Genomic DNA, 27,239 nt, shown 5'->3' with positions numbered 1-27,239 from the left:
CTCACCAGAATTTTCTTTGGACTCGCATTCCGAGTCAGAAGATTCTGAGGATTCTGAATTTTTTTCTGGCAGATTGGGCATTTGGCCCATGTCAATGGGTGTGTCCTTGTATTCGTGATTACTGCACCCAGACCGGAAAACACAGTACAGTAAAAACATTGAAAATGATTCAAATGAAAGCATCCACCTCACATAATAAAAAAAGTCTGACATTATTATAGTTTGTAGGCTTGATAAAATAAACTAATATGAATAAATAAAAAAAATAGTAATAGCAAAAGTAAAAGTACAGTCTTCCCTCGATTATCACGACTTCAGAACGATGTAACTCATTCTAGACTTTAGACGGAACAAGCCCGCTCTGCTCTGCTGACCTCACTTGGACTACTTATTTATTGATTATTCATCTCTATTATATATTGATTTTCTATGTGTCTGGTTGTTTGTTGTTGGGTCCATAGACCCATGAGTAACCCATGCAGGCCCCGACAAAACGTGCAAACTCCACACAGGTGGACGTGACCTGGATTTGAACCCAGGACCCCGGAACTAGCGCTAACCACGTCCCCGGGCAGCCCTACTGTGAGTAATATTAATAGTAATACTATTATTACTTTTACTACCACTAATATTAATAGTAATACTATTATTACTTTTACTACCACTAAAACTAATATTAATACTAATACTATTACTGCTAATACTACTAATACTATTACTACTAATACTATTACTGCTTATACTAATACCATTACGGCTAATACTAATACCATTACGGCTAATACTGCTAATACTAATACTATTACAGCTAATACTATTACTGCTAATACTAATGCTATTACTGCTAAAACTAATACTACCACTACTACTACTAGTATCAACAATAATAGAAATAATATCAATAACACAAGGTGCAAAATAAAATAAAGCAATGAAAATATACCTTAAACAATTCATAAGTAAATTTGTATCATGATAAGGACAACATCTAACCTAAGCACGTAGTTGACCCAAATGATGTTTTTGTCACTGGCATTCTTGGCATTTATGGCAATGGTGGCGCTGGACTGGATCCAAATGAAGCCGGCACTCCTCTGCATCCAACGGTAGTAGTTGGTCACACACTGACCCTTGGTTATCACTGTGAACAAATACACACTAACAATGTTATCGTGGTCGTTCCCAAGTAATGTTTGATGGCATGGATGATTGCACCCACCTTCCCGGTTTTAATGAATTTGTTGTCTATGGACGACGGTGCCATTGAAACACAATAGTTAAATTGTAATCTTTTAGGATAAATGAACATGATGAAGATGGTTACTTGAAGAAAGTAAATATGTAAACAAAACATGTTCTTTAGAATGAGCAAAACAGAGAAAATAAGTGTTGACCTATTGGAACGAATGTCAAGTTAGATACACCAAAGTTCTTCCATGCTGGAGGGAATTTATGGACTGTCAGCCAGCATGTCAGAACGCCAGAGAAGGCTGCGGGTTCCTATATATATTGGGTCCGCCAGGCAAATGAATATGCGAATGAAGTGCTTTAGTTTGAATGATAAGCCTTTTCTCAAATTTTGTATTGGATGTGAGAGCACCTGCAAAAGTGAAGTCAAACTGTTTGAGCAAAGGCGACTGTTGGATTTAGAGTCTTCATTGGAAGAAGTAATCTTTATTTTTTTATGTATATATTTATATATTTTATCTAAAAAAAAAACGAAGATAAATTCCTTTAACGTTCATCGAATTTTTATTATTTGGCATGAGGACGAACGTGAATCAATCAAGTAATTTTGGTTGCTTTATGTGTGTTTTTCCACCAGATGCTGCTGTGACTCTTCTATTCACCTCCAAAACGAAGCATTCACAGCAAGTCAGCTTCATCATTAAGGTGAAGGAAAATGGGGACGACAAGGCTGAGGAGAAAGAGGCTCATAATTGAGAAAGAGGTGAATATGATAATGATATGATTGTTTTGGTATGTTTGTTTGTTATTATAATTCATATTCAAGAAGTAGTTGATGAATGAATCATTTTATTTTCTAGTTATTTACTGCATGTATTTTCATATACTTTAGTTTTTTCTATTTATATTATTTTCAATGTAAAACCAAAAAAAAATGTACAACCCAACTCACACAAACAAATGGAAACAGACATGCAGTTTTACACAAACCATCAAACTCCAACTAAGATTCCCTAATATGAGCACTAAGAGAGTAAGGCATTAATCATGCACTTGAATACCATGGAATAAGAATCTTCAATGACCTTCAGTCAAGGCCAGCAGGACAGTTGCCATGGTGACAAACTATGACCTGTGTGCAAAGTTGTAAAGGGGCAGGCAGTCTTTGGTGGCTACCGAACTTTAAAAGGGTGAAAGCGATAATACCGCGCCACTTGAGGAAGGACTATGTACAATCTGGTAATCTACTTCCTGCCCTAGCTAAAACAATCAGAGCGCAGCAACACGATGATGAAAACATGAATACTAAAAAATTAACATCCAAACCATTTAAACTGGGAGAGGTTGGTAGCTCTCGCTGCTAATAGATTGGACAACTATAGTCGTCAATGGCAGCCTCTAAGTCAAAATGACTCTTATGTACTGCTTGTTTTCACATGCATATGTTGCACCCTATTTTCTTATTGCTTGAAACACAGGGAGAAATAATCACAGTGATTAGTTGTTGTCTTAAACCAACTTTTACTATAATGACTAAAAATCTCCCGTGCATCAACCTATGTGCACCAAGACATTAATAATCGAATACCGATACAGACTTTAACATATTACTCTTGCTATTTGGATGAAGGCATCAATAATCGAACACTGATAAACATCCAATCCAAAACTAGTTGTAATCCCACACATGCAATCGTTAATAACTTAAACACTTTACATAACTGTCAACCTCTGCCGATAACTGCCCTTATAAATGATTATGATTCCCCGTACAAACCCCCCAAAAACCGTACAAACACCGTACGACGCATGTTTACTCGCGTTAACTCGTTTCTTACTATGTGGCTCCTCCATGCTTGCTTCCACGATATTTACTCTATGTATATCTACGCATGCGCATGTCATCCTTTATCGATATTGCCGTACGCACCGCTAAAAAAAGACATACGATTGAGGATCATTTTTGCTGGTATACCGTGACAATAGTAACGATCAATGACAACCAGCCTAAGAGACTATCTGGATTTTAGCCAAAACGGTCTTGTTGAGATCAGTTTTCATAAATATTGGCGATTATTTTTAAAATTTTCCCCGTACAAAAGTCGTTGTACGGCGTACATGATTTGAAATGGCTAAAAACCGTATAAAATACATATAAAACGTACAAGTTGACAGGTATGACTTTAGAATGTCACACTCTATCATTAATAACTTAAACACTTTAGCCTGTCACACATACAAGAATTTGAGTGGTGTGTGTCTTTGTAACATTTTGGGGATCCATCATTGAAGATAACATCCGTGTATGTATGTGTGTGACAAAAGTCAACCAAAAAGCAGGAAGTCAAACTTTAGTGTTTGACATTGAAGGGACTTGATATTGTGTTGCACCTGTGCACGTGTGTGTGCATGTGTATGCCAAGTATTTGATGTGTGTCGGTGTGTGTTTAAGTTTGCGTTGATTAAAGGTGCTGGGGGTCCGCAGAGACCTTCTGAGCTAAAGCGCCTCCAGGCTTCAACGCTGAGCTCTGTGTCAAATTCTCTCCCTCTCTCTCACTAGCCTATCGCCTCTATGTTTGTCTTTGTGCCGTAGCGTCCAATCTTCCTCCCTGACGCTCAAACCCTCTTTTTGAGTGTCTACTCTCAGCGTCTTTGAAAAGTGCACCTCGTCAGCTACATCACCGTCAAAACATGAATTATATATTGTGGCTATTATTTATGTCTGAGGTTGAGGAGGGTGAGGAGGAAGAGGAGGAAGAAGAGGGTGCAGAGGTATTTAAGTGAGGTGGATGAGGAAGATGAGGGGAAAGTGAAGGAAGTGGTGATGCTGGTGAGGAAGAAAGGAAGGGTGAAAGAGTGTGGGGGTGAAGTAGAAGCTGATCCTAGTGAGGAAGACAAAGCTGAGGAAGAATATTGTGGAAAAAAGGGAGGGCCTGAAAGATGGTGGTGAGAAAGATTATGTCAAGGAATAGGAAGGAGAGGTCAAAGATGAGGAAGATGAAAATGAGGAATAGAAGGATATAAAAGAAAGAGATGACCATTGCAGTAACAAAGAGGATGGTGAGAAGAATATTTTTCAGAAGCAAAACTCCAAAATTAAAAATTGATCACTGCGTGACCTCAAGTCCTCCTCATCCTTATCACTTTCCTGCCAACAAACGACATCCTCTCATTAAAAAAGGAGAACTTTCTGTAGTGGTACGGCCAGCCGGGTGTCTGAGAGGAGTGCAGCGCAGATTATTGTATTTACTGGCACATAAGCCGCCCCTGCGTATAAGCCACACCCTTAAAATTGCCTTAAAATCTGTGTGGAATTTCTTGTGTATAAGGCGCCTCCTGATTGACAATTTAATTTAATAGGGATTGCAAATGCGTTATTTGGAAGGGAAAATCTTTAAAAAATCCTCACATTACAGTATTTCTGAGATATTGTATGAATCAAAAGCACATTATTAGGGTCAATATCATAAGGAATTAATTCATCCAGTGAGGGATGTTTTCTTACTGCAAAACAGAAAATAACCAACAAATAGTAAATTTTACTTTGTCGACATTTACTGGTGAAAAAGAGTATAGCAAGTATTCTGCGCATTTAAGCCATACCCTTGATTCAGGCATATATTTTTTTGTTACAAATACAGCTTATACGCGGGAAAATACAGTAGTTGTAGCGTTACTCACAGTCCACGTGACATAGCCTGATGGCGTCCACGTCCTCTGCATGGATTAGCTGATAACAGCGTTTCCCCACAACGTCCGCTGCAGACATGTCCATGTAGTCGCTGATCCTGCCCATACCACAAATGCAAATCTAAGGTCATCAATGTTAACATGGCAATTCGTTAAAATGAGCTGTCCATGTCCACAAACAACTCAAAGTCATGCAGTTAAAAGTCCAGCCTGTTTATCGAGCAGTAATGTTGCCATAAACCATGTCTTGAGACGAGAAAAGGTGTACAGTGGTACGTCTACTGACAAATGTTTCTACAAAATACATTTTCAGGTTACTTTGATATGCAAATTACTGTTCCAGTATACAAAACAAGATCCAAGTTAGGAAATTGCCCAAAATGTCCATCCATTTCCTTATTTCCATTTTTTTTTTGAAATTGTGACTGAAATTGGGAGAGGAGAATGAAATTGCAGGACATATAGAGACTGATTATTATCATTTCTGAAAAAGAGAGTATGTAATGCCAAGTTGTTTCAAATTCATAATTTGAAGTTGATTAGATATATGTTTGTTTATGTGCATATATTAGCAGGCTTTGTTGCCTAATATGAGCTTCCTTATACCGTATTTTCACGACTATAAGGCGCACTTAAAAGTCTTACATTTTCTCCAAAATAGACAGTGTGCCTTATAATCCAGTGCACCTTATATATGGAACAAACAGAAAACCAAAAACGAAAAACCACCACTGTTGGATATTAAAAAAACACAAACGCCTGAACTGAAACAATACTGTTAAATGTGCAGTTGCCATCTTAGTTTACAAAATCTTCCATCAAAAAGCCCCCCCCCCCCCCACTGCAAGATTTTATACAAAAAAATCCAAAACATCAACAATGGCTGGCTCTAGAGGTGACTGTGTAGTGAGTGCTTCATACCTGGAAGTCAATGGCAATTACCGTATTTTCACGACTACAAGGCGCAAAATAGACAGGGCGCCTTATAATACAGTGCGCTTTATAATACAGTGCACATTATAATACAGTGCACCTTATAATACAGTGCGCCTTATAATCCAGTGTGCCTTATATATGGAAAATGTCATTTATTGAGGGTGCGCCTTATAATGCGGTGCGCCTTATATTCGTGAAAATACGGTACTTATGCACCTGCACGAATACAATTTTTTTTGCATACTTCTTATTCATTTTAATACATTCAAAAATAATTTTCTTTCATATTTTTGTATTTCATATCTTTCATACACAATTGGGAGACTTTATTCATTTTAAAGAGTCTAATTGGTAGTTTTTCTCGGAAGACCTACTTTAATCAATTCGCTCTATTGGACTTCACAGAGTGATAACTATAGTCCTTTTCTTTGGAAAATTAATCGGATTAAAAAATAAAAATAAAAATATATATACAAAATTTAATCCTTGCCCGGCGGATGAGTGGTTAGCGCATCAGCCTCACAGCTCTGGGGTCCTGAGTTCATATTCAGTTCTATCCACCTGTGTGGAGTTTGCATGTTCTCCTATGTGAGTTGCTTTTGTAGCCCCGGCCAGCGACACCAAAAGTGCACCATTAAAAAAAAAATCTGGCATCGTAGATAGAAGATATTTACCATTCAAGTAACTCTTATGTGAATGGAGCTTAAGAAGCATCTGGCTCCTTTCTTCTGTGTCATGGGGCCTGTGTTATGGTGTTTTCGCCTTTGGTTTGAACTTGTACGGTAAAATATTCTTCAGGACTTACGCTTCAGACCCATTTTCACTTTTATATTCAATGGTAGATACAATAAGTATACTCATTTTCTATTCAGTCATATATGCACTGTGCTGGCTCCTGTCCTGTACTCTTGGTATGTCATCGCTTTTTAAGAATGCTAATGCCCAACTTTAGGTAAATTATTCTTTTGTACAATTTCAATGATTTTGGATCTGTATGAATCTTATTTTTGAATACGCTGACACATTTTTATCATTAAATTGGTGTATAAAAATCTGTGATAGTGGGAATTTAAGAGTAGTTTTTGAATACAAAAGTTAAGGATGTAGTAAATGTACTGAAAATAACTTAATTCCCTATTGGAATCACAATAGATGTTATAATGGATTGAACAATATGTCGACGTCAAAGGCAATGCATGCATTAAGAAATTTTTATATTTACCTCACACCTTCCATTTAAAAAAAAAAACTTTTTAAAAAAAATCATTTCCCTTTATCTTATCTTGCATTTTCTTATCTTATGCACAATTTGCTCAAATCCTTTAATCCTTCTTTCCATCTTCTCGTCTCTTACGATTTGATCTCACCTGACGACGATCAAGTCATTCGTCGTTCTGTGTCATACGTCAGCAAAGAATGGTACATTCCGGAGTGTTTTTTTCCTCCCGCATTTTATGAATTTAAGATAGAGGGCATCACACAAGGAGGCAGATAGGAGCATGCCTCGTTCTTCCTAAAACACATTTCCTATTCCTGTAATGGAGGCGGCTGGTGCTCATCATTGTGTCGCCCACAAAAAAAAGAATCCATACAAACCTCAATTTTCTTTTTCACAATAAAACACGCCACTTTCTTCTCTCTTTGTGCTGATAGAATCTCCTCGGTCAGCCAGTTAAGTCGTGAGCGAGATGCTATCACTTTTATCTGGACGCCAGCGAGCCAGATAGATCCATCAGAGACTTGCCCGCGGCTTACGGCACGCGATTGGCTCATGAATAAAAATGCGCCACGCGAGCGGCCACTGGACGGACGAATGGACAGATTCCGCGTCGGGAATCTTAAGAGACGGCGGAATGAAAACCGCTTTAGTGCAAAAGTGGGAGGAAAACGTCTCATTTTTCTCATTTTCTGAAGCGCTTTTCCTCACTACGGTTGAACGGTGGTGCTGGAGCCTATCCCAGCTGACTTTGGATCTCACCTGTTTTCACAGTAGACAATCTTTAGGTCCATGTTGACTCGGGTGACGAACATTTGACAGTCAATGCGCACTTCATTGATGGTGGGCGGTGGCAAGGCATGTGCCACCACTACCATGCCCATGATCTGATTGGGCACTGAGCGGCTGTGGGTTAGCGCCATGCGGATGCGCAGGCGACCGGTCACGTGGATCACCTGGTGAAAAATAATAGGTGCAAAATGATTAGAGTTTATTAGTTATTAAACGTGAAATATTTTTCATGGAATTGGGTTACGGGAAACTGCAGTCAGTCAAAATGGAGATTAGAACAGCTTGGCAAGCCATATTTTTACCGAAATTGGTGTAATGGTCGAACTGATCACGCTACCCAACCCATCGACCAGTTCAAAATCATTGGATGTCAGTCTTCTTCAGTAAGCGAAGGAGTTAAAAAAACAGTGTTACTAACCTTGTATCCCGATGACTTAATGTGTACACCTCTTTTAGTTAGCGTCGACTTCATTCGGATGAAGAAAGAACGTTCTAGACAGTAGTTGGGTGACACCACGCCAGGACTACTTGACTCAGCTGAAAACAGAAAAACATGACTTCCTCTAAGTGTTTTCAAAACAAAATAACAGAGTACACGGGTCATCTCTAATCACAAAACCAGGTGAACACTACTACACTATGCTCTCATTCGCTGACTTCTAAATCACTAGCCAGTTCCGGCCCTGCCTTCTAAAGCTACAAGCATGCAACTCAGAGTTACTAAAGTGTAAAAAACGACATTATGGCTTAGTCATGATCACAAACAGCATACAGTAATACCTTGACATACAAGTGCCCAAACATACGAGCAGTTTGATTTGAGATACAAGTAAAATTACGAGCAAATTCTTGCCATGAGATACGAGACAAATTTTGAGATACGAGGATACGAGACAGCCAGGTGGTCAAGATGCGAGAGGCGACTTATAAAAACACCGCACAGGTTTTCTCGCCGCGCCTCCCTCGTGCAAAGATATCTACGAACACTGGGTGGAGCGTGTCCTTTTTCTGTTATTTTTTGTGTGTAAATCAGTGCAGAGTTAAAGGAAAACAATGGGTCCAAAGCAAGCGGTGCAATGAAGAGTAGTGCGAAGAAAAGGCGCATGATGACAATCGATATTTAGCATGAAATAATAGAAAAACATGAGTAGTGTACATGTGACCGAGTTTTTTTTATACGTATGGAGAAGGAGGAAGCTCGCCCCGAAAGGCGCGGTGGAATACATTACCCTCTTTGCCTTGGTTATTGCACAAGAAAGTTTAAATTTAGTGTAACCTAAGTTTAAAACTTTGCATCTCTCTCTCTCTCTCCGCTCCGCACACACCACCGCGTTGTACTGTATAATGTATCATGGTAGTATTAAATATCATAACCACTAGTTATTTGTTAGTCTGTTAGTAGAAAGTGATTTACAATCAATAAAAAGTTTTTTCTATTGTATTATCCTGTTTTTTGGTGTTTTTTTTCAGAGAGTGGGAAATAATTACTTTGTATTTAGTTATTTTCAATGAAAAATGTTGATTTGAGATATGAATAAATTGACATACGAGCTTGGTCCCGGATTGCATTAAGCTCGTACCTCAAAATATGACTGAAGGAAAATGTAGAAAGTGAAAGAAGAAAATGTGCAGAGGGAAAGAAAGAAAGAAAGAATGAACGAACAGGCCGTTATGTCTCACGAGTGGAGACAACTCTTGCTCGTCTTCCTCTCAGGAAATCACTGTGGACGTGATACACGAATAATGATGATGGAGGGAGGACAGAAAAGATACGGCCAAGGAAGAGCTTTTTGTTACACATGCCGAATTAATGGGATCACTTACACACATACACCCCCACTAAAAGGAACACACACACAGACAAATATGTGCATAAAGAAACAGAAAAACACACACCCCTACCCAAGGCTATACTAACACAAATAAGCAAGACACAAATGATCCCAGACACACACAGGTTTTCAATGAAAAATGGTAAAAAGGCAAAAAATGAAAACGAGGACATGAACGTAGACAACTGCGCAAAAGAGGAGGAAAGAAACCAATGACGAAGACGAGGATGAGGAGGCACGCTGGGGTTACAAAGGTGCTGCTTCTCATTCTGTGGCTTTTGCCACATCTTGTGGGACGAGCCTCCTCTAAGACAAAGATTAGCCTGAAAGGCAGCAGGTGGCGCCGCGCCACTCGGGAGCTCATTATTGTTATATATTTATTAATATAATTATCATCTGCGCCATGAAACTTTGGCGGCCTTTGAAGGACGAAACGTTCATTAGAAAGAACGAGCCGTGCGGACAAAAAACCTACACGCGCCCCCACCGGTGCGACGACGTGACGGGGACTGGTCTCCACGGGCCGCCGACGTCTTTGTGAAGCTAAAACATGGCTGCCCGCTCGCAGAGCGTCATTGTGCCATGCTGATAACGAGATGACGTGACCTAACGTCAAGGTCGTGACTGTCGCCGTCACAAAGACGCACAAGTCCTTCAGAGGAAAATGAAACTTTTCTTCTTACTTTCTTTGACAGAAATGCTGCGTCCACTAGGGAAGGGCAAAGAAGAATCTGAGTAGAGAAGACAGGAAATGAAAACAAACTGGATGTAGCGGGTAAAACTAAATGACGTACAGAGGCATAAAGTGAAATAAGTAGAAAATGGAAAATACACAAAATGGCAAAAGCAGGAAGACAGTAAAGACCAAAATTTTAAAAAGTGCACTTGTTCCATTTAAGGAGTATTTTCGGATTGTGCGATTCACGCAGAATTGATATAAAATCTAAAAGAAATTTGCTTAGGACAATTAAAACGAAACAAATGTGGTCAGAAGTGGTGTTAACATTCAGACATTTATTTTGTTAAAGAGCCTGACAGCTGATGGAAGGAAAGATCTGCGGAAGTGCTCATTTCTGCAGTCAGAGTGAAGCAGTCTAATGCTGAAAGAGCTTTGGAGGGACTCCACAAACTCACGATGTGGGAGGTGTTGTCCACAATGGACATCATCCTGGCCATCCATTTTGCGCTTACCGAGCAGGCATATTTATAAGATTTACCAGTGCTGTGTAAGCCTATTTCCTTTAAAACAACTCTGGAAATAATTTGATTTGTTTTGAAACAAAAGACTGTTGGCTTAATCAGCCGTAATAATACTTCTCCTATGAAAACTAGGTAAAGGTAGAGGCTACCTATGCAATCGATTCCGAATTTACAGTGCAGTTGAATCAAGATGGCGGAAACTGTAGCGACGGTGTGAATTTTGAGCCATTTAAATTGGATATTTGGTATTTTTCCAAAATAGTTGCTTAACAATAAAAATTCTATGACAATTTTGGGTATTTACAGAGTTTACGGAGGCTGTCCAAATCCATTGCATTTCCGGGTAAACTCTGGAAATTCTGGAGTAGTTGGCATCTCTGAAACTGGAACAAAACAAGAACTAGAAAACATGCGCACTGGAAAAAAGGGGTCAAAAAAGAGATGTGGTTGAAAAAACAGTAAATAGAAAAAGACAGGAAGTGACTTCTTATGTTTTAGATTTGAGTTTTTTGAGCTGTCAGTTCATTTTTTCAGTCCGCTGCGTTTTACCCAAAATGCAACACCAGCAGTAGAGGTGCCGAGCCATCATGACAAATGTGCCGTAACCATGCAACACCCACACACACACGGTCATCTATATCAATATATATACGAAGAAACATATATTTCTAGGTATAAGCCCTCATACATCACATCACATGGTGAGGAGAAGGGATGGGTATCCTCTGTCTTTGATAGTTGAATAGTGTAAACATTGTGCAAGGGTCCCGTCAGGGGGGTCTGAATCGCTCACACAGGGATGAGGCAGGATACGGGATGGATCCCTTCAAGGAAACGATGGCTTTGCTGTCAATTGACAAACGCTTTCAGAGGATCATCAGGAAAGATGATGAAAAAAATAAAGGTGTCTAAGAAGAGAGAGATGTGACAGACAAGAAAGGGGGAAAGGAAAACAAGAATAGATGAGAGGAAAAAAATGAAAGGGGGAAAAAAGAAGAGACAAACGCAATTGACGAAATGGAAAAGACAAAAAATAACAATGACAGGAAGTTGAATAGACATGAGAATGACTAAAGAAAGTGATGAAAAGTAAACAAATCGAAAATGACAGGAAGTGGAAAAATAGGAAACCACAAAACACGTGAAAAAAAGGGAAAGTGAAAAAGACTCGATGTGGAAATGACAATAAGTAACAAAGACAGCAAGTGTCAAAAACAGTCAATGGGAAAGCCAGCAACTTAGTGGTGCCCATGTGTGTGATGTCAGCATGCTCCACCTTGAGAGCTCGTCGCCCGCCTCTTGAAATGGAAACGCATTGATCCCTACACTTCCTGATCCCTGTACTTCTTCTTGCCTCCCCTTCATCCTCCTCCTGCGCCATACCGCTATGTTAAAGCCCCTATAAGCTCACTTCAGATCCTCTCCCTCTTTGGGGAAACAATCAGGAGTGAAAAAGGGAAAAGTAAAACTTGAAAAGGCAGGACTGACACTGGAGATAAGTTACCATTCATTGATAATGTAAAATAACGTGCCTCCCCCAAAAAATGAATTAAATGGATCCAAAACTATGATGTTTACCAACGTTCAATTCAAAAAGAAGTGGATTGAATTCAAAAACGACTTTCGAAGGACCAGCCTGGCCTCCATTAATCGCACATTTCTAGTGCAGTAATACCTTGACACACGAGTGCCCCAACATACGAGAAATTTGATTTGAGATACAAGTAAAATTCCGAGCAAATATTTGCCTTGAGATTCGAGACAAATTTTGAGATACTAGGACAAGAGACATCCAGGTGGCAAAGACACGAAAGGCTGCTAATGAAAACACTGCACTGTCTTTCTTGCCACATCTCCTTCGTATAAAGATATCTATACACCTGCAGTGGGCGGAGCGTTGCATTTTTCTGTTTTTTTGCGTTAGTAAGTTCAGAATTAAGAGAAAAATAGTGGATCCAAAGCAACTAGGAGCATTGAAGGGTAGTGCGAAGAAACAACATATGATGACAATCTATATTAAGCATCAAATAATCGAAAAACATGAGTGGCATACGCATGACAGAGCTGGCTCGCCAATACGAGACATTTGTGCGTTATTTTGTAATATTTTGAAGGGGAGACGAAATCAAACATCCCTAGATAGGTTCCGTATAAAAACTGAAGGTGGAAACGAGGCAAAAAGAGTCAAGCCAGCAAAAGAAAACAAAAACAAATTAAAACAAATTTAGAATTAAGTTTAGTATAAGGTAAGCTTAAAACTTATTTTTAAGTGTGTCTTTATCGTAATCTAAGTTCATTAAAGTAACATTTATGTTTATGGATGCATTTTAGTATTGCACTTTTTAAACCACTAGTTATTTGTTACTAGATGGTGAATTAGAACCAATTAAAATATGTTTTCCCATCGTAATATCTGTTTTTTGGTGTTTTTTTCAGAGGGTGGGAATGAATTAATTTTATTTAGTTCATTTCTATGGGTAAAGTTGTTTTCAGATACGAGTGAATCGACATACGAGCTAGATTCCGGAACACATTAAGCTCGTATCTCAAGATATTCCTGTGGTGGGTCTCCTTGATGATATCATCCATGTGTCATCGTTTAGCCAGCCTCACTGTATCAAAAGACAATTATTCTTTACACACATTACATGCGTGTGCACACACATTGCATAGTGATGATGATAAATGTGAGCCATTAGTCTGCTGGGCTAATCGTGTCATTAGCGACAATAACCAAGGCAACCATGTTGAAATAAGACAATTAGTGTGCCATACGCTAAACATGCTCCCAAACACACCTTAACAAAATGTCACTGCCTCAAAAATTCCCAGATCTTTAAGGGGTGGGGGGACTAATGCCATGACGATAGAACTGTAGACAATAGTTCATATGACCGTATTTTCATGACTATAAGGCGCACTTAAAAGTTTTAAATTTTCTCCAAAATAGACAGTGCGCTTTATAATCCAGTGCGCCTTATATATGGAAAAAACAGAAAACCAAAAACGAAAAACCAACACTGTCGAATATTAAAAAACACAAACGCCTGAACTGAAACAATACTGTTAAATATGCAGATGCCATCTTAGTTTACAAAATCTTCCATCATATAGCTCCTCCCCCACTGCAAGATTTTATACAAAAAAAATCCAAAACATCAACAATGGCTGGCTCTACAGGTGACTGTGTAGTGAGTGCTTCATACCTGGAAGTCAATAGCAATTACCATGACTATAAGGCGCATTTAAAAGTATAATACAGTGCGCCTTATAATACAGTGTGCCTTATAATACAGTGCGCCTTATATATGGAAAAATGTCATTCATTGAGGGTGCGCCTTATAATGCAGTGCGCCTTTGGTCGTGAAAATACGGTAGTTCCATTTCTGATTCCTGAATGCCTGATGCAAAAGGTCCATTCCTGTGACCTTGAATAGCAAGTTCAAAGCCCTTATGAAAATGTGTCGAGTTTACCCCGTGGCGGTGATAGAGGGTGTGGCTTGTAAGAAGATGGCTCAGATATTTTGCATGAATCATCTGTTGGACTTTTAACAGTCAAATTGCATCATGCTCCTTTCAAGATGATTTTCTGCACTGCAATGCGAGTCTGACAAGGTCATTTGATTTTTGCTCTTTTGATCACTAAAATTTTAACTTTATGCTCACGGCTAAAAAATGTACGCTCACCTGTTCATGCGAGCTACTGGAAAAGAGAAACAACATTGGCAAGAAAAGTTAAAGATAGTTTTGTTTAGCTGAATTAAATTTTGGGAATGTGCCAATTATGAGTGTAGGAAGATGACACACAAACTTTGAAATGTCCCATAAAGTGCCCATTTTAGAAACTTTACAGCCATTTTCAAGGGTTCTTTAAATAATTTAAAAAATGCACTCAAAGTCATTTTTAGTTTAGTTTTTTCCTTAATAGTATTTCATTTGAAAATTCTCTATTTGGTTCTACGGTCTTAAAAAAACAACAACTACCAACTAAACCTTTTCAAAATGGTTAAAGTGTCCATATTGTGTTTGAAAAATGTGAAACACAAAAAAAAAAAGAAAGAAAATGATTTTTCAATGTATTAAAATTGACAGCCTGGCGGCTGAGTGGTTAGCGCCTCACAGTTCAGGGGTCCTGCGTTTAAATCCAGGTCGGTCCACCTGTGTGGAGTTTGCATGTTCTACCCAGGCTTGAGTGGGTTTTCTCTGGGTACTGCGGTTTTCACCCACATCCCAAAAACATGCATGGTAGGCTGGTTAAACACTCTAAATTGGCCGTAGTTATGAGTGTGAGCGTGAATGGTGAATGAAACTCACCAGAGGTAGTAAATACAAAGAAAACCTGCCATTTTGGGTTATAGACATTATTTTACCACCACTTTTATTTTTTCTGATCTTAATTCATTTGGACCAAAGCCAGATTTCAATAGTATCATGAAATTAAGTAAATATCATCATAACAACAGAACTAGAAAAACATTTCAGAAAACCAACAAAATGATTCATTCAGTTTCAAACCGGCCCTTTTCTCCTAAATCTTGCTGTGCCATAATTCATTCATTCATCTTCCATACCGCGCATCCTCGAAAGGCCTAAGGGCTGACTTCGAGCGAAAGGCAGACTAGACCCTAGACTGGTCGCCAGTCAACCCTAGGGCACACAGAGAGACAAACAACCATACGGAGTCACAATCATACCGAATCATACCGCCATCAGCGGGAATCGAGCCCGTGCCTGCCTGCACCGTAGTCAGTATTTGCCATAATGCACTTCTCAATCTTTTGACGATTTAAAAGCATCCAGCCCCTGACACCTGATTTTTTTATGTTCCTGACAACACCATATTTTCTGTCATTTTTGACAATCACGGTGTAAGATTACCAATTGATACCCTGGTGTGTCTTGGAATGGACAAGTTGTCACATTACAAGACCAGAGCTATTCACTGTGTACTATGGCAAAATTCAGAGTCTGACAGCTGATGTTTTTCAAGAAATGGGACAAGCAGCTGTCAATCAGTCATGGCGACGGAGAGCCTTTCTATCATAGTAGTGATGGTCGTTTGCTCTGCTCGGATCAATACTTTTGTTAAAAATATCGGTATAAATAATATAGGAAAATGGGATTCACTGTTCATTCGTCAGCTGGAGGAACATGTGTAGGTGTCATGCTGCTTTCAATTCGAGCTCTGTTTTTGAAGAACGTTCCCCTTTGTTAACAGAGATATCGCAATAGTATTAATATTTTAATTCAATGTTTTTGTGCATACCTGATTGCTTGCATGTGTTAGTGGTTGAAAGGTACTAGAGATTAAAAAGACTTACCGTATTTTCACGACTATAAGGCGCACCGCATTATAAATCGCACCCTCAATGAATGACATTTTTCCCATATATAAGGCGCACCCTCAATGAATGACATTTTTCCATATATAAGGCGCACTGTATTATAAGGCGCACTGTATTATAAGGCGCACTGTCTATTTTGGAGAAAATGTAAGACTTTTAAGTGCGCCTTATAGTCGTGAAAATACGGTAATTGCTATTGACTTCCAGGTATGAAGCACTCACTACACAGTCACCATACATGCGCGCACTCATTCCCAGGGAATATTTAGAGTCGAACCATCCTACCACTATTTTGGGATGTGGTAGGAAACCGGAATACCCGGAGAAAACCCATGCAAACACCACACAGGAAGCTCCGAATCTGGGATTGAACCGTAATCTCAAAAAAGTGGGGCTGATGCTCAAACCACGTTCAAACTGGGCCGCCCCTATTTGGTCAATATTCATCAACTAATAGTAAGAACACGTAGGCTGAAATTCAGATTCATCAGACTTCCTGGGATGAATATTTTACACTACAGACAGAATTCACTTCAAAGTTTCAACCACAAAAGTCAATGATTCTCCACGACGTTGGTTAAAATGTGTTTGAAACTGTGTAGTTTGAGTCAGGCATTAACAAAATGAAGTTTGATGAACATCATTATGGATAAAACTACAAGGAAATGCACTGGAAGTCAACCATTTTAGTTTACAGTTAAAACTGTCCTCAAGACTTCAATTTCTACCAAATTTGAATCGCTTAACCTGACACAATTTTAAATTACAAAGAAATATACCTTATCATGAACATAGCTAATAGTAGCATACCGGGGTAAGTCATGTCTCATTTGACAAAGATCAGAAGGAGTCAGGTAGAAGGAGGCAAAGCATGTTCAACACTTTTTAGTTCACAATTAGTTATCGGGGCATTTTGTTAGGGTGGGGGAACGTTTTCTTTCTGGTGACAAGTGTCGGGCAACTTGAGCTGTGAGATGTTTGCACAAAGTCAAAGAGAAAAAAAAGTGAAAAATGTGGAATTCCAATTAATAAAGCCCCCCTCTTCCCTCGTGTCTCCCCAGCCGTCAAGCAGCAGCAATGAGCTGCGAATAAATGTGCGGCAGATGTAATTAGCGCAGCGTCTCGGCGGACCGCCACAGCCAGCGAGGCAATCTGCGGCATGTTTGAACGTCCTGATGAAGTGACGTCCTCCGCCCAGATCAAGTCACTTTGTTTAATTTACAAATGGATTTCACTCTAATTCTCAAATTATCGTCAGCAGCGTGAGAAGCTTTGCCAGGTGAAAAGTCGTCCACGTGCTCCAGCTGGAACGTTTGCGGAATGCTAATGGTGTGCCGTTGCTTTGGACTGGAATTAGTTCCTTGGGGTATTTTCACAGTCAGGGTGCAAAGACGTCAGGGGGGAATGCCTCCACTTCACTACATGCATATATATAAATATATCTACGTAAAAGGACTTTACCATTGAAGCTTAACGTCATGTATTGTGTAGAGCACACTTCTACCGTATTTTCTCGCATATAAGTTGCCTCCGTGTACAAACTGCACCCTTAAAATTGCCTTAAAATTGTTGAATTTTACAATTTCTCATGTATAAGTCGCCCCCTGATTGATAATTTTTACCTCTATATTCATGGTTTTAATTGGGAGTAGAAATGTGTCACTTTGAAGGGGAAATCTTAATAAAAATCATCGCATGTGGTGTTTCTGAGATACTGTATTAATCAAAAGGGTCAACATGAGAAGGAAGTAATGGTTCTTTTCTTACTGCAAAACAGAAAATAACCAACCAATAGTAAATGTTGATTGCAGCAACGCTCCAATTCTTATGTGCATATGAATCCTTGATTCAGTCTTTTTTTTAGTTACAAATATGGCTTATATGTGAGAAAATACGGTAATTATAAAAATCTAAACAAAACAACATGATTATCAAATTGCTTTAAAGATTAATTGATTTTTGAGCCTAGTTAAGAGCCAATACGGAGAGTGTAACGTTAAAAAAATGAATGAATTACAGATCTGCTAAACAACATAAAATAAAAACAATTGCATTGTATTTATATTGTTTTGTTTGTTTTCTTCCCCATTAATTTTCTCACCCTTCGTTGCCATTTCATCACCTTTGCACAAAATGTTGATTTGAAAGTGCCCAGATATTCTGATTGGCTGTTGATGGAGTAAAAGGTCTGTGTTGGGAAAGATTTGGGTGTTAGAAAGGAATGTGGTGACCTTGACGCATTGCAGAGACACGGACTACAAAGTTCTTCGTTAGCACCAGTGTTGTTTTGGGCAAGCCTTTTAATTTTTGTCTTCCGCTGCCCTGTCAAAAGCTACCTTTGAATAAAGTGAAATACTGAATTGACTGAATAAACTTTCACTCGCAGTGTTTTTACCTAGTTTGCATTCTGTTCTCAATTCTCTCTGATTATATTTAAAATATGACTATATATCCTTGCACAGTTTCCCACTACCAAGTATGCCTGCTGCCATTGTTATTCACCAGTCACCGGCATATTGCATGACTAACACGACCAAACACAGTTAGGATGCAGATTGACAAATTACACGTACAATAAACAAATCTCACGCATTGTAAAAATATGACAGAAACAGAAACTATTTAGCATTTTTGTCTCGAAAAATGACAATTGTCTTTTGTTAGAGTCAACCATAACAAGTTTTCGCTGGTCCCTGTTAACTCATTTATTTTCTGAACCCCTATCCTTACAAGGATTGCGAAGGGTGCTGGGGCCTGTCCCAGCTGACTTCGAGCTCATGGCAAGAAACACCCTGAATTGACCACTGTTAAGTAATCGCCATGAAAAACTTGTTTTGATAACAAATACTTTTGTTAATGTCATCGTTAACAAAAACAACACAATTTGCACCAAGCTTCGCTATTTCGTTCATTCATTTTCCATACTGCGTATCCTCGTTAGAGTCGAGAGGGTTACAGACTACAATGTTTTAGTTGTTGGGTTTTTTCTCCAAGATATTATCAAAAATAGTTAATAGTTGTGTAAGTAATTGGAACGAGATAAAAACCGCCGATATTACCATCTACTTTTTTAGTCAACTTTAGTAATTTGACATAAAGAAGGAAGCAGGGCATCAGATGAGTAGTCTATCCTGTTGTTTCAATCCTAATATTTTCTTCAAAAATCCTTTGAGCAATTGACCAATGATTTCGTAAGTAGAGGTCCTACTGTATTTAGATATGAAAATATTTTAAAATATAAAATATATGTTTTTTTGTCTTTGGGAAAAACTAATTTGATGAAAAAAAGAATTATGCTTCGTTACTCTTGCAAGAAATTCCCAGTGAACACTCGGGTTACCTGGCTCAGGTGTCTCTGGGTGTGACGAGGATGATGCTGATGAGGCGGCATCCTCATTGATGGCGCCCTGGCACAGCGACGTGCCTCGGCCAGGCGGGATCTTCATGCCCAGCTGTTCGGCCATTTCTACATGGTCGCCTGGGTGGATGTAGTCGAACACGCTGCTGCCCGTTAGTTCCACCTGAGGAAAAATAGCATAAATGGAGCGTTACATAGAATGCCATATGGCCCTTCAAATTAAAACTCATTCTAGTTAGTACACCAACGTCATCTTCCGCATTGAAAGGCATTACTTCCTGTAAAGTAATACAGAAAGTAATACAGTGAGTGAATGAACGAGTATACAATAAATATTCTTTCACATCAACACATCAATCCATTTTTACAGTTTGAAAAATGAAATAATCTAACCTTGCAGATTAATAATTCACTTAAAGGGCAACTTTACAATTTTGTGTTAAAATGTTTTTGTAAGTCATACCTCTAAGTACGAATGCCTCTAGGTACAACATTTTCAGGTTATGAAAGCTTTTTATATGCAAATGAGTGCCATAAGATACGAAAAAGAAATCCCCCAAAAATATAAATGCATTTCCTTATCCGTTATCTTATTTTAAAAATTGTTGCCGATGCATTGATTTTCACTTTAGAACCTCGCTACACTGTACTGGGCTGTCATTGACTGTCTCACAACAACCACTATCCATGTTTCAAGATTGTCTCTTATGTTCTTTAGACCGCGGTTCGTTGTCACAGAGTTATGACAGTGTTTTTTGTTGAGTTTTTTCAAGTGTGGATAAAGCGGCAGCTTCTGTTTTTATCACCATGCCTCCCAAAAAGATCACCAGTGGGAATGAAAATAAGTGGTCAGTGAGGAGGACAATGACGATTTGGTCGAGGGGAATAAAAACAAACTCTCTAGAGATAATGGAAAATTCGGCAATACAGGACGACGAGGAGGAATCAGCGAGCGTTCCAACAGCTAAAAATCCAAGATATGCTTTAGAAATTTGATGAACATTCTGTCTTCGTAGAAAAAAAATTCATCCTCACTAGGATCGCGGGGGGTGCTGCAGTCTTTCCCAGCTGACTCTGGGCCAGAGGCGGGGGACAGCCGGAATTTGCTCCCATCTGATCTCATGGCACATGGAGAAAAACAACCATTCACGCTCTCACTAATACCTCTGGGCAGTTTAGAGTGTCCAATCAGCCTTCCATGCATGTTTTTGGAATGTGCGAGGAAACCGGAGTACCCGCAGAAAACCCACGCAGGAGAACATGCAAACTCCACACAGGTACACCGACCAGGATTTGAATGCAGGTCCCACACTGTGAGGCTGCCGTGCTAACCACTCATCCGCCGGGCCACCCTTGTATGATGTTAATTTAACCAAAAATAATACAATACAGAAAAGAACAGCATCACATCTATGATTAATGTTAGATTATGAGGGGTGGATGTGAATGCTCTTTTTTCAGTGCCATTGATGGTGATAGACGTCCAATCAATTTAGACTGGGAAAATAGGCAGTGAACATTCCCTGCATGCCTCTGCCTCACCCAATGAATGGGACATCCATCACCGTTATTGGCAGACACATACCGTATTTTCACGACTATAAGGCACACTTAAAAGTCTTAAATTTTCTCCAAAATAGACAGTGCGCCTTATAATCCAGTGCGCTTTTTATATGGAAAAAACAGACAACCAAAAACGAAAAACCACCACTGTCGGATATTAAAAAAACACAAACGTCTAAACTGAAACAATACTGTTAAATATGCAGATGCCATCTAAGTTTACAAAATCTTCCATAATATAGCTCCTCCCCCACTGCAAGATTTTTTACAAAAAAATCCAAAACATCAACAATGGCTGCCTCTAGAGGTGACTGTGTAGTGAGTGCTTCATACCTGGTAGTCTATAGCAATTACCGTATTTTCAGGACTATAAGGCTCGCTTATAAGTCTTACATTTTCTCCAAAATAGACATTGCGCCTTATAATACAGTGCGCCTTATATATGGAAAAAATGTCATTCATTGAGGGTGCGCCTTATAATGTGGTGTGCCTATGGTCGTGAAAATACGGTAAGTAAAATGAATGCATTATGAAGGCTTAAGAGTCACTATTTCCTGTTTCAATTTATGGGCAAAAACATGTACGAAACACAAATAGCAAAAGTATACTTCACATCAATTTGCACATGTAAAATTGTCTAGCATATGTGAGTGTGTGCCGGTTGTGTGTGTCCATGGAGACAAAGGGATTACACTCATGTAATCCTGTTATTAAGGAATTCCTTCCAGGCATCTGAGTGTGTCATAAAGTGTAGCTCCGATTACGGATGGCGTGGCTGCAAAAAACCCAGCGCATCATGGGAGTTGGCGTCCACACCGACACGGATCCACGCTAATTGGATCGGGCGCTTGCGTGTACACAAATACATGCGCGTGAACAGCCCCAAGGGGAAGTTTGCACAATTTAAGTATTTTTATAATGAGGAAAAAGTTTTGGTCAATTTGTAGTACTTTTTAATTGTCAACGGAACATTTTCAGGGTGACTAAAACAAACGCACACTGAAAATAAAACATTGGGGTAATAAAAAAAATATGTTTACTTAAAAAAATATTTAGTGTTGCCATTAATCTCAATCTTTGATGGCGTTTTCATTAGGTTGGAAAGTATGCTCACACAAAAACACAAGCACAGACACGCACACACCTAGTGACGAGAGCGTAAGCGCTCTTGGTGACTTTGCAAAGACGTAATCAAATAAATGGATGTGTGCTGGCAGCACAAAATTAATGAGGACATTAAACACGAGCTAAGTGGGCTAATATTCAGAGTTTGACGGCGCATAATTAGACGCCGGTCGCTAACGAGCCGGCCGCTGACGACACTGAGCTCGCTCAGAGAACATTCAAGGAAAGCCGTGAACGTGCACTGAGATTAAGAACATCCCACCGTAGTCTGTCTCGTCACCCTGGAAATCACACGCAGGGTTCTCTCATTAAATTAATGTTAAGTCGTTTTTTACAGCCCTTGATGGCGGTTACTCTTATCGACCAAAAATTTGATGGGATTCATGATCACAATGGGATGCCCAACAAAAAAAATCTTAAGGACCCATTTTCCAAATTGAACAGGAAGTCAGACATTTTAGTTTGAAGTAACTTAATTTGTTTTTAAATTCAATTAGACAAAAAAATTGAAAAAGAAGTGATCAGCATGGAATTTAATGGACATATTTAATATAACAGGATATATCAGGAAGTTCCAAAGACCCATTGGCTTGAAATCTCCCATTAAATTCTGTGAAAACGGTGCAAAAAAAGCTTTAAAAACAACAACAGGAACAGCACACAATGGCAGTTTCATTCACCAATAGGAAATTTAGTGGGCACACCTTTCAAAACAAGGTACAGAAGGAAGACTCAAAGACCATAACCCTAAGTTGAACAGGGGTTGGCCATTTTGCATTATAGCGTACCATTTCAAGGTTGAAATCTTTCAATTGTGTGATAAGAAAGGCTGCCTGACCCCAGTTTCATGAACATGTCATCACTGGGTGCACAAGGGTCTCAATAACTCATGTCCCAAAATGAACCAGATTGATCCACCAGTTTAGTTTGAACTAACCTACTTCAGCCTGAAAGTTCTTAAAAATGCACCAAGGTTGAAAAAATATAAAATAAAAACTTGCCTATACTTTAGTTTTACACACCATGATATTTGGTGGAAACAAAAATAAAAACCTAAAATAGTCTCAAAGTGTGTCCCAAATTGTTTTTAAGTTGAAACCTCTGGAAAAAGGTGCCAAGGAAGGTTTCAATCAAAAACTGGATTGTCATAAATTCATTTTTTTAAAATACAACCAACAGCATCAGTTTCACTCAAAAACAAGAAACTTGGTGGACATGCCAATCATAACTGTACCAAAGGTCTCAAGGAGCTGTGGCCTAAAAACAACAGTAAGTCCACCACATTGGTTTAAAACAGCCCATCTCATGCCTAAATTCTTTAAAAAATTGTGCCAAGACTAAAAAAAATGTCACCCCATGACATTCGTTTCAGGAAAATTAAACATTAAGCTGTCAATTTTGATTCAAAGCATCCATATTGAAAAACACAAGGATTGTTTTTCATATTAAAATTATAGGAGCGAACCAGTTTGGGGGGCTGTTCTTTTCCGCGTGTAAAGTGTTTGTTTGCGTGCATATTCTGACAACGCAAGTGTGTTATCAGCCGGATGGATGAGTATGAATTTCTTTTGACACACACACACAAACACATGTGCACTCTAGGTAAGTAGGCACTCAGCTTGTCAGCCGCTCAAAAGATGACAAATGAACCCGCCAATATGAACTGTTTCTACTGCTTTGTGTGTGCAAGGGTGTGCATGTGTGTGTCAGCTGAGTGTGATAGAATGTGATGTATTAAACCAAACAAAGCACAGGATGCTAAAAACAATCATGTCACATGGACCATGAAGGAGGTACAATGCAATACACACAAACACAGCCAGAGTTGAAGACATTTTGCAGAAAGAGAGCAGCAAGTTTGTCTGCAGCAGGATCAACATTTCAACATACCTCACTAACTCTTCAGTATGTGTGAAGAGTCCCCGAGGAACAGGAAGTGTGCGATCAATATGTGGTCTTACACACTTGTGTGTCTGTGGCACAAATCATAAAGCTTCTTCAACCTGCTGACGCGTCCTCACGCACACACTCATCAGTCACACGCTTCATGCTTATCTGATCAGTCCTTGACAATACATTAAAAGTAAAGACATCCCACGAAATGCTCAATCCCCACCGTGCATTATGGGAAAGTGATAAGCTCACACAATGAAGGCACTCGTGTTCTCATGTTAATATCAACATGAGACGGCCGACAGCGGTAATGTGAGAGATAATGGTTTGTGAACTACCTTAAGAAGAAGTTTATTTATATTTTAAGATAAAATATGCAGTGCTGGTGAACAATTGCTATTATTTTCAGCCTCCTCGTCCAATTGGATTAGGGTTATTCATATATTTAACTCTCAATTTGAACTGAAACATGATCATTGATTGTTTAATGGTGTGCAAAGAACTTGCAGTTCTCTCCAGTAATGACTTCCATTCTTTTTAATTCATTCATTTTCTGAACTGCTTATCCTCACATGGGTCGCAGGGGATGCTGGAGCCAATCCCAACTGACTTCAGGAGGCGGGGGACACCCCAAATTGGTTGCCAGCCAATCACAGGGCACACAGAGATGGACAACCATCCACACTCAAACTCAAACCTAGGGGCAATTTAGAGTGTTCAATCAGGCTACAATGCATGTTTTGTGGGATAAAACCGGAGTACCTGGAAAAAACCCACACAAGCCCGGGAAGAACATGCAAACTCCACTCAGGTGGATCGACCTGGGATCGGACCCTCAAGCTTAATAATATATATAATGTACATAAATAATAGAAAAAAGTATTTGTTTAATCATTAACTTTCTAAACCACTTATCCCAAAAGCACATTATTATGGTCAATATTAATAAGAGGTTAATATGCCTGTCTTTGTAAATGCAAAATATCAAATTATTCAATTTGAAAAAATAAATAAGTCTATCTTAATAAAACCTGATGCTTTCTAATGACAGAAATTACAATTCAAAATATTTGATTTTCACTGTTAGAGGAGGATTCCTGAACGTATGTAATATTTAAACGTAGTTTGGCAAAATCTTTTTTTTCTTATTTTCTAAAAAAGCTTGCCTCGCCTCTTTAAGAACACAAAACCACACCTGACGCATGCACATGCACACACACACACACACACACACACGCACACACCTGAAGGACACGAGTGACCTCCTCCAGGGCTTTTATTCAAATGTGCTCAGTGTCTCCAGGGACCGCCGTTGACCTTCCGCTGAGCATCGATCCGGCGTGTCAATAAAAATGATCGCCTTCATTTGCATCAAATTGAGTTCATTAGCATTTGCTGTCTGCACCGCTTCATATTCTGACAGGCCATCGCTCGATTGGCCGGAGCTCAAAGGCCCCGCCCCCTAGCTGTCACTCTTTGTCAGGAGCGGATGACCTTGAATGACCTTCAACTTTAGGAATAGATGCGGGTCATCGATTTCGTCAGGTGGCAAGTGGACACACATGCACGGAAGCATACACTGGGGAATCACAACTGCCCTACAGAAAGCTCACCATCATGTACGGGGGATATCACCCTAAATCCTGCATGCCGATTCTGTCAACTGATTCGGTGCAGGCGCTGTGGGATCAATTCCCACTCGGTAACGTTCTGATTTGGAGTGCGAATGGTTATCTATCCCTATATGTGCCCTGCGACTAACCAACCTGAGGTGTAGTTGTTCAGATTTCCAAAGCCTCCAATGCACATTTACAGCTGACATTTTAAGCCCAGACTAAAATAAAATGAATACTGTATGGTTAATTGTGGAATATAAAATTGTCATACTTTTATTTAGTGTAGTTACTAGGATAGAATTTTGCAGAGCCTAGTGGAAATTTCCATCATGACACCTATGAGTTAGGGGCGCGTCATATACCATGACACGCCCATTTTTTTGTTCACTTCTTCCCGCCTAGTTTGTACCTAGGTCACATGACCCTTTGTTAATAAAACTAGCTTAACTGTTGGGGGTAGCTAGGGATTCGAACTGGTCAGGCTGGGGGATGGACACATATCCCAGCGCTGGCTACTCCGATCCCCTCCTTCAGCTGAAGTCTGGTAAATTCTCATCACGACCAACTCTGTGTGCTTCCTCTGATCCGAAGTTATTGAATGTACCGTATTTTCACGACTATCGGGCGCACCGCATTATAAGGTGCACCCTCAATGAATGACATTCCATATATAAGGTGCACTGTATTATAAGGAGCACTGTATTATAAGGCGCACTGTCTATTTTGGAGAAAATTTAAGACTTTTAAGTGCGCCTTATAGTCGTGAAAATACGGTAAGTGCTATTGACTTTCAGGTATGAAGTACTCACTACACAGTCACCTCTAGAGCCAGTCATTGTTGATGTTTTGGATTTTTTTATATAAAATCTTGCAGTGAGGGAGGAGCTATATGACCGAAGATTTTGTAAACTAAGATGGCATCTGCATATTTAACAGTATTGTTTCAGTTCAGGCGTTTGTGTTTTTTTAATGTCCGACTGGTGGTTTTTCGCTTTTGGTTTTCTGTTTTTCCATATATAAGGCGCACTGGATTATAAGGCGCACTGTCTATTTTGGAGAAAATTCAAGACTTTTAAGTGCGCCTTATAGTCATGAAATTACGGTATAAGGATTAGATCCCACATTAATATACAAATTGTTTGATTGATTCATTGCAAATAATTCATGATTCTTAGTCAATTCTCCTCAAATGTACTTTGGGGTAACACGAATATAAATTAATCTAGCAAAGAAAGTTTATGAAGAAAATCTCCAAGTAGTTTTAAAATCATATTCTGTGGTTTGACATTGCTGAGGTCAAACTTGAAACATTTTCAACTTTCAGGAGTGAATCCAACTGAAACAAATGACTTTTTTTTTTTTAAAAGACTTCTTTTTCAAAGAAAAATTGAAACGTACGGCGTATCCGTCAAGGTCACGCGGCCGCCTCACCTCAGCGGCATGTGAAATGTATGAGAAAGCACCAGCGCGCACAACAAGCACCGT

The 27,239-nt window shown here is 39.2% G+C and overlaps 1 protein-coding gene across 2 annotated transcripts in view; it reads right to left on the bottom strand.

The window, feature by feature from the left end:
* npas3 (neuronal PAS domain protein 3) overlaps positions 1-27,239 on the bottom strand; it is a 136,482-nt gene that overhangs the window by 6,905 nt on the left and 102,338 nt on the right. For both annotated transcript variants that reach the window (XM_077731608.1, XM_077731610.1), the window contains exons 6-11: positions 19,540-19,720; positions 8,241-8,359; positions 7,793-7,986; positions 4,870-4,976; positions 994-1,141; positions 6-121 (exon numbers count right to left, since the gene is read on the bottom strand). In XM_077731608.1, the coding sequence (XP_077587734.1) occupies positions 6-121; positions 994-1,141; positions 4,870-4,976; positions 7,793-7,986; positions 8,241-8,359; positions 19,540-19,720 (865 nt within the window). The remainder of the gene's footprint in view (positions 1-5; positions 122-993; positions 1,142-4,869; positions 4,977-7,792; positions 7,987-8,240; positions 8,360-19,539; positions 19,721-27,239) is intronic.

Source organism: Stigmatopora nigra, chromosome 13 (genome assembly GCF_051989575.1).
Source record: "Stigmatopora nigra isolate UIUO_SnigA chromosome 13, RoL_Snig_1.1, whole genome shotgun sequence".
Taxonomy (NCBI): domain Eukaryota; kingdom Metazoa; phylum Chordata; class Actinopteri; order Syngnathiformes; family Syngnathidae; genus Stigmatopora; species Stigmatopora nigra.
Note: the sequence above shows the minus strand (reverse complement) of the source record. Positions and strands in the feature narration are given on the sequence as shown.